Source organism: Alosa pseudoharengus, unplaced genomic scaffold (assembly GCF_046254945.1).
Source record: "Alosa pseudoharengus isolate Yale_2024_CS ecotype anadromous, Long Island Sound unplaced genomic scaffold, YU_APseudo_1.1 YU_APseudo_1.1_scf_4, whole genome shotgun sequence".
In the NCBI taxonomy this organism is placed as follows: Eukaryota; Metazoa; Chordata; class Actinopteri; order Clupeiformes; family Clupeidae; genus Alosa; species Alosa pseudoharengus.
The window spans coordinates 21,312,547-21,329,588 of record NW_027468774.1 but is presented as its reverse complement, the minus strand read 5'-3'; the positions used below and the strand labels follow the sequence as shown (position 1 = coordinate 21,329,588).

The window sequence follows — 17,042 nt, the reverse complement described above, 5'->3', positions numbered from 1 at the left end:
GCAATAAACGTAGACTATTAATGAGTCTGTTTGTGTCAATAGACGCTTGGAACAAAAGCATTCCGTAGGCTAGCCTAACATAAAAACATTGAGTGGATATATGAAAATACAAAATAGCCTAACGCACAACATTTCAATTATTTATAATAGCAACTTGACATGCATATTCATGTATAATATTAGATGAAAATCGCACTGATTATAGAACAGGGGTGTCGACTCTTTGCAGAGGCAGTGCGTTCATAACGGGTGGGCCAACTCTAGGCTACACAAAAAATATTTTCATAGGCCTACCCCAAATGTAGGCTAAAGGCTTGAGTTAAACTTGAGTCTGACACCTGTGATTTAGAACAATTAATTAATACATAGGGGCTATCTATTCCCTGAGACAGGCAGTTAGGCCTAGAGTTTTCATGAAAATCGCGCTGAACATAGGCTATTTAGGACAGTGTAAGTGCGCTCTTTGCAGAAGCAGTGCGTTCATGCATGGCAACTGCACGCAAAAAATATTTTCATAAGCCAGATATAGGCTAAAGGCAAACTTGAGTTTGAAACCTGTAATTTAGAACAATTAGTAGGCCTACCTGACAGGCAGTTTAACCTAGAGTTTTCATGAAAGTCGCGTTGAACGGACAGGGGTGTCAGTGCGCTCATGCAGAAGCAGAACGTTCATGCATGGCGGGCCATCTCTACACAAAAAACATAGGCCTATGGCCTAGGCCCTTCGTGAAAATTGCTTTGAGCAATTGTTATTAGGCCTAAAAATAATTAAAAAGTTCTAGTAGGCTTTGTCAAACTTCCTCAACAACTGTCGGGCTGGACAGAACGTGGGCCGTAGTCCTATGTCAAGCCATTCGCGCAAGACCTGTGCGCACATCCATCAACCCTGAAAGAAGGGGTAAGTCCATCCTGTCTCGTAGGTAATCTTTCAGCAGTGTGCACCCTCATGAAGAGATTGACTGTAATGAGAAAATGATCTTTGCCCACTTTGGCATATTGATATTGTCAGTCAGGTAGCTAAATTTGAAAACCCCGCGAGCTGTGTGTTTGAAGGGCGGTCTGCGCCGCAGTAGGGGAGAACCGGACTGAAACACTTTTTAATTAAACGTAATTTACAAAGACATCGTAAAACACAGAAAGCTAATATTTTGTCACAAGCAACCCACATCTGTCCTCTGTCAAATACAGTTGCATTTTCAGCTCTGAACTAAACCATTCAGGAGTTATTTAAGGAGAAATCGAACGTGCGTTTTGTTTCATTCGTCCCTCCTGGCCGGGATAAAGGAAACGACATGGGGGACGAAAGAAACATACAGCTTAAACTTCCCACAACTTCAATATTTGACAACATCATGAATGGTACTTAAAATGTGTTATTTTAGATAAATTACTGCTGGGCTTTACTGTCTGCTATGGATATCTAACAACTAATTGCCGTCATTGTGCGCATATCTCGCGGTTATGGAAATACCATGCACTATGCCATTTATATAGCTAGAATGCATGTTTCGATACATAAGGTGACGTGAGCTGAGAGTGTCTGTTGTGAGTTTAGGGGGCACGTCAGCCAGAGGGTGTGTGAGTGAGAGACTGCTGCCTGCTGACCAGAGAGGGTCGCTGGAAGAAGGGTCTGAAGTGCCTGTGTTTCGGCTACAAAAACCCGCCGAACTGATCCGAAACCAGCCCAATTTTTATACACCCGCCCAAACCCATTTTTGCCCGCAAAATAGATTGCAAAACCGCCCAATTGGGCGGGAAACCGCCCAATCTGGCAACCCTGGTACCAAGACTCGGGAGCATCAGCTACTTCAGATGAGGATAACTTCTTGACATACCCAGCATCAAGCAGCAGGGTTTTGATTGCTGCAGGGGCTCCAGGAGGGCCTAACCTTACAGGCTGGGTTGGAGTGATAAGGTGAGTATGATCAGCTTCTATGAGTAGCAGAGGGCTTACATTATCATGTTGTTTCAGGGGAATCTGCCGGAGATGAGCATAGCACCGCTGGAGGGATTTCACAGGGTGAGAATGTTCGGACAAGGAAAGCTGGTCAGCAGTGAATGCGTGCCTGATGGCATAGGATTTCTCTGGATGGGCCTTTGGAATGAGGGTGAAGGACACGTCGGCACCGTTAAGAGTCTGGATATCCCGTCTCACAGTCCTCAGCGTCAGGCTCTCAGGCTCTCCTTCCAACTGAAGTTTCTGGGCAGCAGGATACAGCAGGATCGTACGTTCGGACCCATCATCCAATATGGCATACGTGTCTAGGGACTTGTTTCCATTGCGCAGGGTCACATCAACCACCTTCAGCAGCACTTTATTGCAATCGCTAGGATGGTCTAGGTAGAAATTCTGCACTTGCCTCTGGTTGATGTTGCATAGGACCTGCAGATGTTTCCCATTGCACTGGTTGTAGCGTCCCTTCAGATCACACTGGGTTGCAAAGTGGTCTCGTGCACATCGCCAGCAGCGTTTCTGCTCTTTGATCCAACTAGTTCTCTGATCTTTTGTGAGGTGGAGGAAGTCCTCACATTTACTGACATGATGTTCAGGGGAGTTACAGTAAGCACACACTGGACAGCGTTCGGATGAGGAGTTGGGGGGAAGCGGACTGGCTTTAGGAGGAGCAATCTGGACTTTAGGGGAGTTCACTTGAGAGGAAGTCTTACTACCATGGAGTATGGCTGTAGCTCTGAAGGGGAGAGAGGGTGGTTGCTTTGGCCGGACAGGCTGAAGGGTTCTCTCCCTTCTGGGCTGGCAGCGGGCTTCATGTCGCAGCCAGGAGGAGAAAGCTAGGAGGTTATAGGAAAGGGGACCTGGTCTGCTCAAACTCATGCTTCTCTTAAACTGGCAAAATTGCTCACTGGGTAGTTTCTCTAATAGCCTCTCAACATGTGAGCCACAGGTAAGCTCAGAGAGGCCTTCGTGGCCCATGGACTGGAGGAGACCCACTAAGGCCTGTACTCTAAGGGAAAACTGATCTAGACCTCTACCATCACCTATCCGGATAGCCGGCATCTCCATTATAGCCCGGAGCTCTCTCAGAGCAAGCTGTCTGGGTTGACCATAACGCTCATCTAGGGCCCGAATAGCTTGAGTGTAGGGATCTTGGGCATGGACATAAGCTAATGCAAGTCGCCTCGCCTGATCTACCTTTAAGTGATCCAGTAAGATGTGGTATTTATACTGCTCAGACTCTCCTGGGTCTAACAGGTTAGATAGGGCCATCTTTAACATCATATACTGGCTTTCATCCTCACTAGTAAGATAAGGAAATGAGGGACCTTCTACCTTTCTATATGACTGCAATCGGCCTGAAGGAGGAGCTAAATGGCCTGGAGGGGCCACAGAAGTAAGGTGGTGAGGCTGCACATTGCGGGACTGGTACACTGACTGGGCAGAGCGGGCCATTGCTGCAGGGACAGTTTGAGGTGGCAACGTGTAGGCTGGGAGCAAGGGGTTACATGAGACTGAGACTTGAGAGGTGGCAGGAAACTGACTATGGTCAGGAGGATTCATGTTCATTCAAGTTCATGTAGTGTGATCAGAATTAAGAATAATTGAAGAATTTACATTTACATTTAGTCATCTAGCTGATGCTTATCCAAAACAACTGACAGATTCAGCAGCCGTGGCCTACTGGTTAGCGCTTCGGACTTGTAACCGAAGGGTTGCCGGTTCAAGGCACGGCTGAATCTAGACACTTTTTCAACTGCATGAAACGTAATAGTGAACCATCAACTACCCCCCAGATTTCAGTGCCCATCAGTCCCAACATTTATCAATATAATCAAACAGTCCAAAAGTAAATTAAATCCCAAACCAAACCGAAAGCATATAAGTATAAGTATATATACTCTTTGATCCCGTGAGGGAAATTTGGTCTCTGCATTTATCCCAATCCGTGAATAAGTGAAACACACTCAGCACACAGTGAGGTGAAGAACACACTAATCCCGGCGCAGTGAGCTGCCTGCAACAACAGCGGCGCTCAGGGAGCAGTGAGGAGTTAGGTGCCTTGCTCAAGGGCACTTCAGCCGTGCCTACTGGTCGGGGTTCAAACCGGCAACCCTCCGGTTACAAGTCCGAAGCACTAACCAGTAGGCCATGGCTGCCCCGTCAGGTTATAAATAAAAAAAAAGCCTGCCTTGAATACCAGCCTGTCCCAAATAAAGGTCCTGTGCTTTGTTTAGCCTAAGGAAATAACATTTATAATAATTTGAGGATTAGCCTGGATTATTTTATGATGGTTGGTAGACAAACTGGCTTCAGATATCCAACCGAGTGAATATGAAATTGTCTTGGCTGTGGATAGTGATGTGATGCTGTTAATGGGGAGTTTTAGGCCTACAGCTAGCGTAAACCTAAAGGTTATTATTTCTTTAGCGTACCTATAAGGCTTTTTTTTCTAATCAAAAGTGAGGGGGACGACGGCCGTCTCTTCAGCACTGCGGGGGACATATCCCCCTCGGCAAACAGACCTGTGACCACCCAGCCATGCATGAAAGAGTGGACATAGGTACACAAAGCAACAATTACAGAGAAAGCATATAATATAATATAATATAATATAATATAATATAATATAATATAATATAATATAATATAATATAATGTTATATTATATTATATTATATCATATAATATAATACAGAAAATGGCATGCTTGACACTGAGACACCAGACAATCAAGTTGTGTGGTTCTGAAAATTCCAGAAATTATTTATGACAGTTGGATGAGGATTTTGCTGTAGTAGAAGAAGCCTTTTATGTAACTCCCAGGGCGAAAAAAAATCATTTGCACCTTTCACTGAAAGGTTCTGGAAATCTTTCCCCCAGCACCCCCTTGTTTCTCAGAAGGACGTGGTTGGATTTACTTTGTTTGTGGGATTATGGTGTCAACGTTGGTGGTAGAGGTCGGGATCTGAATAGACCCACTAAGACCCCCATGTACCAACCCCACTCTAAAGACTCTGGAGGGTGAGAAAATGACTCTCTCGTTAATGGCTCAAACCAACGGGAAAAGATTATCAGATGCAAAGCTTCAGTCCACATATCATGCACACACTCTGCTGCGCTAAAGTTGATTCTCTAGCAGCAGGATTGTGATAATAATGTGAACCATCACACGACTGCAGGGAGAATTTGAGGGATGGTATGTACCAACTGCGTGTTTTTGTTACAAAGTCACTGGAGTGGAATGAAATATGAAAACACACCAATGCATGCACACACACACACACACACACACACACACACATAGACACACAGACACACAGACACACAAAGCACCCCTCCACTCTCATCTCCCTGACCCAATCTAAATGCAGGAGAGGTCTACAGAAGTAACCCAGTTACATCAGGAAATGGTGCGTGTTGCACAGAATGTTCAGGACACAGAATCGTCAGCATGCACCAGCCGGAAACTAGGCCAGCTATATTTGTCCTTGGGACTGATTATGAATGTATTATGCAAGAGGATGGTACTGTTGCATAACCCGTATAGTGCTCTCTCTCTCTCTCTCTCTCTCTCTCTCTCTCTCTCTGTTTGTGGCTCACCTCATGTCCCCTCTGCCCAGTGCAAGATAGAGTAACATTACCCTCTTTTCAATCATGTAATGCTAACCCAGAGCCAAACATTGACAGTTTTTTTTCTTACGCTGTTGAATGGTGGACTGAGCCAAGCAATCTGTGGGGACAAAGCAGTCAGCCTCACACTGCGTAAAAACATCAAACTGTAATTTAGAACACAGGGAGATCCAATAACACTGTGTGTTTGTCTCTCTCTCTCTCTCTCTTTCTCTCTCTCTCTCTCTGTGTATGTTGGAAAAGATGGCTGATTGAAAAAAGCCCCTGTTGTATTTCCAGTGGCCTATTTGACATAACATTCCATTGGCAAAAGAACAGCGTCCCTTTTACCCAAATAAAAAATGTTGTGTACTGCAGTTATTAATGCATTATGAAACATTAAGTAAGTATTGTCATGATGCATTTCTGCTGATGCAAAAACTTCAACCGAGTGGTCAGCTCTTGGAACGTTGGACTGAGACCTTAAAAGATGACAGGATTTTGACCAACAATTGCTTTGAGCAGACTGATAAGGCCTTACTGTATGGAGATGATAAACATTGCTCAACAGTCTGCAGGGCTGTTTTAAAGAGAGCAAAAGTGCTATTGAGGTTATGTGCACTCTGTGACTTGCAAGCCATCTGGCAGCAAGGAGGGCTTAACCCCGGTAAGTACGCAGATTTATGAAGTGTCTTGTTACCACTGCGGCAGTCAATTGACCTTTACGTAGAGACCAATGATTCATGCAAAGACAAGAAAATCAAATGCAGAAATGAATATCTTGCATAACAAGATTAACTTTATTTAGTAATGATCTTTGAGAAACCTGTTTAACCTGATTTATGTGCCAGGATTCATCATCAATGGTCTCTTTATTTTTTATTATCTTTTTTATTATTATTTTATAACTCTCCACCTCTGTCTTTGCAACTGCCAGGGGTTGCCATGCCAACATTCTGACGTATGTAGGATTCCAGAAATAGAAATGTGAGGAATGCTGTGGTGTCCCAGGGTCCTTTTGGTCCTCAAATGCATCACTGGGCTTTTATTACTCCCAGATCAGAGGATATTCTGTCCATGTATGTACGTGAAACTTGTATGTGTGTGTGTGTGTGTGTGTCAGGGGGAGGAGGTTGTACTGTATGTGTGTGAGTATGGATTACCAAAATCTATAGATTCACAGCTCTTTTAGTACAAGGTGCTGGGGTAAAAGATGGGATGCTGAATAGTGATTATGGTCCTGGTTAAACCACCCACACACCACTTACACATGATCTGTTTTTAAACATACAGGACCTTCATCAAAGGTGGGATAATCTAGGCTCTTATACATATATAATGTCATGGATGGACTAGAGTGTTATGTAAGTATGATGTTTTATTGAAGCGTTGCCTACGCTTGGAGCAGCTGTGCATCAGAAGCGGACCATGAAAACGTCACCCATTAAGAAGCAGCCAGTTCTGAGGACAGTGACCTAAACTGCCCCACAGCCTCACTGAGCTGTGAGTGTTTGGATCCAAGTTGATAAAGAGAGCATATAACATCACTTATCCTTAGGCCTTTTCAAGTATCTATGTCTCCAAATTAGAACAGCATGTTTGGTTTTTGTTTTATGTTTGTCTGTGTTTTGGTGTACAGTGTACAACTCAACTGTTATGTTATATGGTGTTATATTGTATTATGTTCTATTATATTGTATTATTTCATATCATATTATGTCACAAGGGAGGAAATGTCTTAATGACTGGGTGTATGGGAATGAACTGAACAATACAGTCCTGAGAGGGTTAAACACAGTGTAATCACATTTAATAGGCAGGCATTGCAAATACATTCTGGTCACTGGGGACTAGTTCACTGTTACATAGAGGAAGTGTCTCTGATTAAGCAGTGCAGGAAGTCGGACAGCTTTAGAAGAGCCGGGCAGAAGTGCTGTCACAGGTAAAGTAGCACAGTGGGTCAGGGCTCCGCAGAGCAGACATCATGTGCAGACTTGTCCCTCCGTTGGTGACATGCCACAGTGTCATGGAGGCACCTATTAGAGCGAGCCACCAGGGAGTTCCTGCAAGAGAAGAGCGGGTTAGATAACAGGATACATACCCTTCTTGTCTCTGTCTGATGCAATGCCCCACACACAAGGTCCTCTGATCTAGCTCTGGGGTAGTCGGCAAATAAGCTAATTTACCTAAAAGTTGGTGTGTTCCTTTGATGGCCTAGTTCTCAGTGGCAGCTGGCCGATCTCAGAATACAGAATACATGAGCAAAGGTCCACCATGGAGCAGATGACAGCAGCTTGGCAGTTCATAGGGTTCACAGCTGACACACTTACAAGATTAGATAGGTTTGACCTTTTGACCTCCACACACAATATGAATCCATGTTTATAGTTTTCGTATGATGTTACACGTGGCCTGAGTTTCCATAGCTCTCAGAGGAGCCTGTCAGGAGTACAGGGACTGGCATTAGCCCTGGCAGCCCAGCAGTGTCATCTAGTTAGAATTTAGATGGGCAGAAATATTTATAACCTGGAACCAACTGACCCACGGCCAGGCATGGTAGCTGTCAGCTCTGGCTTTGAGTGATACACAAATACCAGCAAGCATTTGGCGCTGGAGAATCTGAATTGCCATACAATGAAGAAACTCTCAGGGCTAAATACAGCCACACTGCTTTGAGCTTTTGAATTTGCATTTAGCCTTGAGCTTTCCTCTTGAACACACATTACTGTAGTATTCACATACTTGTATAAGCCTTTTCTGTTGATAAATGAGCATTTCGCTTACAGAATAGCAGTACACTTGTTTGTTTAGCATGACGCACATTTATGTTCACAAAGTGTAAAACATTTTTTTAATTCAATATAGGCTACACATTCTTACAACTGGACAATGTTTTTCTTACAACTGGACAATGACTTTAGGCCTACAACAATCATAAGAAAAAAAATATCGCCACTGGGAGGGGGCAAAAGGGCTGCGAAGGCCGTGGGTTGCCGACCGCTGGTTTAAAGGAAAGTTAGATGAAGTGCCAAGATTGCTTATTGTGGCTTTACATTACCATTTGAAAAACAGACGTCATGTTTTTTTTAAAAAGGTTTATCTGCAGATGGTTACAGAATTACCATCTCACACATTTTTGCTCGTGCAGTTTCATATGAGTCAATAAAGCCATTTTAGAGACATTTGTTGTTCAGGCATAACTGCCTCACTACTATAAGATGCTTGCTGATTTTCAATGTTTTCTTAATTCCCAAGCATAAACACTGCACATCATGATGTCAAATAAATAAAAATAGCGTGTAAACAACCTGTGTCTGGAGTAGATAGTCTGGACATAGCAAGGGACCAATACAGATTGCATCATGAAATGCCCTGGTTCCTATACGTTCACAAAATAAGACTTCTTTTCTTGAGGTATCTGGGGAGATGCCCTCATCCCAAAGCCCTAATAATATGTGTCAATAGGATAGTGAGGGGAGATGGGAAATGATCTAATCCAACTGGGCAGCACTGTACTGGAGCCAGATGGAGCGCGTTCTTGTCTAAACGTTTATGACAGACCACACTGAGTCTGCAAACACCAGATTAGCAACTTTAGTAAACAAAGGGGGCAAAAGAGAGCTTTCCACATGTCCGTGAGACAAGAGCTGTGTGAACCAATCATTGTGTTCAGTGCCAATGGCATTAAATAGAGGTGTCAAAGTAATAAGGGTATTAGAGATTAGAAATAATAAGGTATTAGAGATTGCATGTAACACTATGAGTGTTACCTGCAATTAGGTAAAAATGGCTTAATCTGCTCAACAGTTACACAAACTGGTACAATATTCATGGGTTTCATCAGATCCCTTTCCACGGGTGTGTAAAATCAAGCTCCTAGATTATGAATGCAGACTGCATGGTGCTTGATTACAGTAATACACCTGTGGAAAGGGACCTGATGAAACCCATGAATAAGCAACTCTGATAGAAAGTTGCGCAACCAATGTGTAGCCCTAAACTGTTCAAACATGCCAAATAACATGCCTCTGAGCTTGTCTGTTGTAAAGCTGACAACATGGCCAAATCTAGCTTTCTGTTTTTGTGTCCAGAGACTGAACATTTTGCCAAAATATCCTCAAGAAAAACAGTTTTACCTTGTTTTATAGCTTAGATATAATAGGCTATGATGCTGAAACCAATCCTAGTTGATCAATGGCAAATACACAGTAGGCTACTTAGACTATAACCTATAGCAAATAGGCTAGGTCTATAATGTTTTTTTTCCGTAGCATCAGCATATCCCTCCATCATCAAACTAGCCTCTCAGTAATTTGTAATCATCAATCAGGTCTCTTCTAGGCTGCTGGGCTACTGAAACGTCTGTCAATATTTGATACCAAACTTCTTTTGTTAGATAAATGTTGCTTTGAAAATGTCATGATTAATTACATACCACACAATAGACCGAAAGGTAGACCTACAGATTTTAATGACACAACCTACACCTAAACCTACCTCACCATTCAAAAGAATGGAAATTCTGCCTGTCATAGTACTTCATTAGAAATAAGTAAGACGGGTTCGCAAATTATTCTATCCTCCAGTGTTCTATTCTATTACTGCAGCTGGGCTAGGTGGTGTAGTAGAACTATGAACCAGTCCTGCACATTCTCTCTGCAAAAATAAATCACGCAAATCACGCAAGTCAATTTGTCTCCATCTCCTACTCCATCCCCTGCTTATGTGTATGTAAATGAGCGTGTTCATAGTGTGTGTTTGCTTTTGTGTATGTGTGTGCTTCTGTGTGTGTGTGTGTGTGGGGGGGGGTGTGTGTTTATGTGTGTGTGTGCATGTGCATGTGTGTGGATGTGTTTCTGTGTGTGTGTGTGTGTGTGCGTGTGAGTGTGTGCATGCCTGTGTGTGTGCATGTGCGGGAGTGCGTGTGTGTGTTTACGTGTGTATGTGCGTGCATGTGTGCGTGCCTGTGTGTGTGTGCTTATGCTTGAGTGTGTGATTGCCAGTTTGTGTGCATGCGTGTGTGAGCGTATATGTGTGCTGTGTGTGTGTTTATGTATATGTGTGTGGGTGTGTGTGTGTGCGCGTGCATGCATGTGTGTGTTTATGTGTGTGTGTAGCTGACATGGCCCATGAATGGAATTCCACGAAACTTGGCATGCATTCAGCTAAACATACTGTATAGCTTTACATCAAAGCTTTAGGCGTATGCCATTTCGATCAGCTACAGAGAACGAGTGGCAGACAGAGTGTGACGTCACTTATAGGCTAGAGATTGTTGAGTCACATTGTTGCAAATTTCATACAATGATGCATCATTCCACAAAATTCCACTAATCAGGAAGTTATTCAATAAGCTTATTAACAAGAAACATATAGCCTCAAAACAGCTATTATGTCTTATGTCATCTTGATCTGTAAAAATGTCACATGCAGCCATGCCTTAATATTGCTTACTGCACATTAATTATAGGCTAATATTATTATCATTTAATATTCAGTATTCATTATTGAATGCTTAACTGTAGGCCTAATGATGTTTTTCCCTATCATCCTATTTTATAAAGCAGGCATAGGCCTAGGCCAACCTGCGGGCATGTAATTGGGCTATGGGTTTTCTACAGGAATGGCCTGTTTGAACGGGGACTGCTAGTTTTCTGAAATAGTCGTAGGACTCCTGAACTATTCTGTGAGGACAAGAGAGAGGGTGTTCGAGTAATATTAACCAATGATTTTAGAAAATGTATGTGTTATTCTAGAATAGGCGGGTCTTCTGCAAGCGGGGTGGGCTGCGGAACCAAAGAGGCGGTCCCTGCGAATTAGCAAGAGAAGCCACGCGGTTCATACAGGGATAGCGGTCGTCCTCGCCTGAACTTCACATAGAAGGACACAAATAGGAGCTGCGGCATCACGGACGAATCAGAACGGACCAATGAAGGGTTGCAGCAGCGAAAACAACATGTAACATTCGCCACTGGATATTGTAGAGTGGAATTTGTTGTAGTGCTGTCACTGAATCCATTGCTGCAGGCGCTTTGTTCAGGATTTCTTTTTAAAAAGTAGACCTTTTGTTAATCATCGTGAACTGGATGGTCACTCGCTCATATAAGGTACGTTTATTGTGTACACTTTTAGCCTTTAATGATAATGCCAATCTGCGTTTGTTTGTTAAGAAAGACAACTTGAGTTAAATGTATTGCCAGTCGAGACTACGTTTTGTATTTCTACATCGGCATCAAATCCTTTCATACTTTGGCAGTTAACAGTTTTACATCTATTCTGTCGCTTATGTATTCGTGCCACCATGTTTTGCATAACGCCTATAACTTTGGTCATAGAGGCCATCTGCGGTCATAAGTGTAGCGGGTGGTATTCAGCCTAATAAGAGAACAGCGTAGCCTAACGCATCGTAAGAATAGCGTATAGGCTGCTCAAGTTCAACGAAGTGAATGGACACGACAAATCTGTTTAACACTGTAACAGTTTAATTTCGAGAATAGTCTATACGTAGCCAATCTGGATCGTCGTGTCGTACAATATTTGAGTGTTATGGTCTATCGGTCAACACAGATCCACGTTGGGCTTTGTTGGTTTTACTGGGGAATGGGGCTAATGTATAAGTAGGCTAGTTATATTTTATATTAGGTTTGGTTAGGATACATTTCAATACGCATCATTAAACAGATTCGCCTACAAACAAGCGTTTTAATCAATAATATTCAACTGAATATTTGTCAACTAATATTCAACTAAACCCTGCATTCATGACCATACGATAAACTGGGATATGACAGCGCGTTCTCTCTCTCTCTCTCTCACACCTTGACAAATCCTTTGAAAGTAGGCTAAACAACAGGTGGTGATTTCAAAAAGACACTGGCCTGTAGACAGGACCTTACTCTTACATCCGCAAATCGTCCATGTGAAATCCTCGACAGTTTGTCATTACTAAAAGAAAGCATACAATTATTAGCTAAACCCACTAAGCTACTTCACGGCAGATACGAGTAATTCTTGAAAAACAGTTAATGGTTAGCATAATTGGTCAGCTCGCAAATAGATCCGATTCGTTGATTTTACATTAGGTCATTTCGCGTAATGTGCTCCTCAGTGTAGCTCCAGTAACTTGAAGGGGAGTTACATAATGTTGTAACCGATCTTACGCAACTGCCTGACTGACTCTTTTGTTGTATTTCTCGCTGTTTCCCCACAAGGTGGCACTATTGTGAAACGCAAGTGAGGTTTGCTGAGCTGCAACAACCTGATCAATGAGTTTCACTGCACCAGGGGTGTTTCCCGAAGAATCCCAAGACATGAGAGAGCACGGCAGTTTGGGGATGCAGGTCCTGGACACCCCCATGGCACCTGGGGTCCGCGGGCTAGAAATGGCTTCTCCGAACGAGGCGCGCACGTTCACAGATGAGGCCGTGTCCATCCTGACTTCCAGCAGCCTCCTGGCACGTTCCTTGCTGGGGCGCAACACAGCACTCAAGCGCAAGGAGCAAGAGGAGACGGAGAGCCAGGCGGCGGCCAGACGCAAGCGGGAGTTCATCCCGCAGGACAAGAAGGACGACAGCTACTGGGACAAGCGCAAGAAGAACAACGAAGCGGCCAAGCGCTCGCGCGAGAAGCGCCGCGTCAACGACATGGTACTGGAGAGCCGCGTGCTCGCCCTGCTGGAGGAGAACGCTCGGCTGCGGGCCGAACTGCTCGCGCTCAAGTTCCGCTTCGGCCTCGTCAAGGACCCGTCCAGCACACCCATCCTGCCCCTCACTGCCCAGTCGCCCCCCCCTGCCCAGCACTGCTACCTGCCTTCTCTCCACCCGTCTCAGCCCTCAGGCCTGCAGCTGGGGCCTCGGAGCCTGGGTGGCACTGGGGGTGGCGTCACCAGCAGAGGTGACATTGCCATGGGCGACGCGGGCAGCATGTCGTCCGAGGACTCGGGCTTCTCCACTCCAGGCGGCTCCAGCGTGGGCAGCCCCGTGTTCTTCGAGGAGCGTCTCGCTGGAGAGCGCGACATCAAGCTGTCCCCTCGGCCCAGTGCCGAAGACCAGGCCTGCGAGGCCCACCTACACCACCTCCACCACTCCGCCACCGCTGGCGGCAGTGACGGCCTGCTGCACCACGCGGCCGGCCCGGCAGGCTCCCCCATGGCGCTGCATCTGTCTGGGGAGCTCTCCCAAGTCGTGGGGAAGCTGGAGTGCAGCGAGAGCATGAAGTGCCTCCCCCACAAGTTGCGCTTCAAGTCTCCCGGCTGCTCCGACACGCCAGTAGGAGACAGCCGCGGCAGCCCACACCCGACCACCATAACCAGGGGCCCCTTGCAGCCACACATTGATGGAGGGGAAGGCACCGTGGCAGGGTTCTGGTCCCAGGAAGGAGAGCACGCAGCCCCCAGCGCTGGTGGTGGTGGACAGGGGCCGAGTGATCCTTCGAGTCAGGCCGAGACCCACATGCTCAAGTCCCAGCTGTCGTCTCTCTGTGAAGAGGTGGCCCAGCTGAAGAGGCTCTTCTCCTCACAGTTGGTGTCCAAAACCAACTAATGTGCACCCCTTACCAACACATCGCACCCCCAACCCCAACCCCAACTCAGAGACACCTTTGGTCAACATCTGACATCACCTCACAAAAAACAGACCTGGCCTTCTTCATCTCCTCAACATGCACACAGGGACTGGGTGAAGAGAATAAATGGTAGGAAAACAGTGGACAAAAAGAAGAGAGCAAAAATGGACTGGACCTGTCACAACACTACCTCTGCTGAATCTGAGATAAGAAAGACAGGGAAAAAAAAACAAGAGATCACAAAATTATCAACTGCCTAACACACTCCTCACTGTATAAGTTCTTATGTGAAATATTTTGTGTAACACTGTTGTTTCTCACTGCCCTAGTCACTAACTTGTGTCACACTCGACTGACCGTGTATGTACTGAATACTGTATGTCCCAGTGCAAATGGCAGCACAGTGCCAGCTACGTACGTTGTTCACTCTCGCCTCCAACACTGAAAAGACTGGCCCCTTGTAGTACTTGATTACAAACATATACGTATCTGAGTGACATGCCGGTGTTCCAGGGCCATCTTGAAGATAAGAGAGGAGCACTATTTGAACTGAACTCTAGTGGACTTTCCATTGAAAAGCACAGCTTTGAAGCTAAGAGGAATGATGTTGGAGGCAGTGTAGCAGGGGGTCTAAGATGCCCTCAAACACTGTGTGTGAGTGTGTGTGTGTGTGTCAGGAAATCTGAAAATTACCTGAGTTTACAGCACACACACTGTAAACTTTACATTTGATGATGGTAATTGTCATGTCTTGTGTCTTGTAAGCTTATGTAGTGAGTTTTGTACATGTGAATAAATACATATTAAAATACTCTTGACCTTGACATTTGTCTTTTTCAATGAATACAAATGACTCCACATTAAACCTAGAGCCTACAATGTTTTAAATTAATCAGTTGTGACTTAATGAAGAAGTCTTGACACATAGTTAGGGGAAAATGGCAACAGAGTAGCTTGTGCCTTTAAGAGTGCCGTGCTCTCTGGCATACTGTGCAGTAGGGAACAGTAGTTTGGTGGTGAAACATAATCATTTCAAATCACATTACAAAATCAGATTTTTGTAATTATGGTGAACGTCCTCAGTCTGGCGAACAGCTGCACTATTTTCAGTTATAAGAACTCTCTTTCTCTCTCTCTCTCTCTTGTATGTGTGTGAGTGTGAGTCACTCACCCTGGGGTGGGTAATGTTATCTGTGGGTCAGTTAATCCGTAAATGAGACAGGCAACCAAACAGTCAGTCATGACGGTCAGCTTCAATACCAGCCAGTCAGAGAGACAAGTTCTGTAATCTGTGCTGATAGAAATAACGATGAGAATGCTGAGGTTTCTAAAAACAGCCAGATGATGATGATGGCAAAAGTGTGGATACTAGATTAAATTAAATGATTAAACAATTTATTCAAATTGTAAGGTCATTTAAAATATATACAGGCGAGGAAATTCCCTGTGCTACAGGTGGGGTATTTATCACAGTGGCCAATCAACAGCTGAGCCTTAACATTCAACAATATGACATGGGATACTACTAACAACAATAACAACAACAGCAACATACCAAAGCAGCAAACACAAAATCATCAACACAGCAGCCTACAGTGCAACATGTAGGAACAGGAACAAACATCACCCCCAGAACAGCCTTCAAGAGCATTTCACTGGGGTTTTCAAGTGGGCACCCATCTTCTTTGGTCTTTCGTTGAATTAAGCCCACGACACCTCCAGAGGGCTCAAAGGTGATGTCTGCCATCTCTCTCTCTACCACCAAATGCCAACAATGGTCCGCAACATAATCAGCCAAAACGCAAGCCCTTGATACAGGCACCAACAACCAACACACCCAAAATCAGCGATTCCACACATCGCAGAGTCAACTCAGGTGGTCTGTGAATGCCTCAGTCATACCAATTGGCTTGTCTTTTCAGCAGCCTCCTTTCAGTGATTGTCTGAGTGAAACCAAAATCCAACAGCAGTGTTGTGGCTGACTTTGCTACGAAACCTTAAATACCTACTGGTCTTCTGTGTGCGTGCCAGCCACGTTCCTTTATTGGCCACCTGTATGCCACCTGATCTGCATACTTTAACTTCTTCCTCCATTGCATCTTCAAAGGGAATAGTTAGCTCAATAAAGTAGACAATGCGCTCACACTCTGAATACACCATGTCTAGTCTCAAAGCAGCAATACATTGTGGAATTTGCAGTTGCCTTCTGATGTCCGCCAGGAGTTTCCAATCCTGCACGTCCCATCTTCCTGTATTGCTTGTATTTGCCTGATTGTCGCCTCTCTGTCCTTCTCCCACCAACAAAATTCTACTGTCCCTATCAATTGCCGGCAAAGAGGTAGCCTCAACTCTCTTGTTCCCAAGCAAAAATGCCAGTGATTTTGAAACCTGATTATGTCTCCAGGTGTAGCGGCCCTGGGTCAGGCTAGTTATACAGAATGAATGTGCTTCAGAAAGCCATGACTCATAAAGAGCTTCCAGCTTCCATCTTCACAAACCCATTGACTGAGATTCTGTGGAGTTGGAAGAATGGCATAAGTGGCTCCTACCATAAATGTAATGCAGTTAGCATCCATGGCCCATAGCTCTCTTCAGCTGATCTTCCTCTTCTCAACACCATGCCAATTCATCCATTGCCCTTGTTCTGCTGGAGACACCGTTGTAAGGTAGGTATACTTTAATGTCCCCAAAGAGAAATTTGTCTTGGGCTCCAGCCACTGCATCACATACTGTAATAACTTACATACATTACACACAACATAAATTATACATTCATACATGTACTTTACTCCCAGACACTGGATCACACATTTCCCAACATACTCAACGGCAATATAGACATCTGCTAGAAGTAGCAGCTCAAACAGCAATGTGCCACACATGAGTAGTTTATTGTTGAACGCAGCTCGCTGTC

The 17,042-nt window shown here is 44.6% G+C and overlaps 1 protein-coding gene across 1 annotated transcript; it reads left to right on the top strand.

Annotated features, from left to right (window-relative positions):
• Positions 1 to 11,482: 11,482 nt before the first annotated feature.
• On the top strand, positions 11,483 to 14,939 carry nfil3-6 (nuclear factor, interleukin 3 regulated, member 6). The gene is made up of 2 exons (XM_076265269.1): positions 11,483 to 11,673; positions 12,778 to 14,939. Exon 2 carries the CDS (start codon positions 12,832 to 12,834, stop codon positions 14,104 to 14,106), a length of 1,275 nt encoding a protein of 424 aa, XP_076121384.1. The 5' UTR covers positions 11,483 to 11,673; positions 12,778 to 12,831; the 3' UTR covers positions 14,107 to 14,939.
• The last annotated feature ends 2,103 nt before the right edge of the window (positions 14,940 to 17,042 follow it).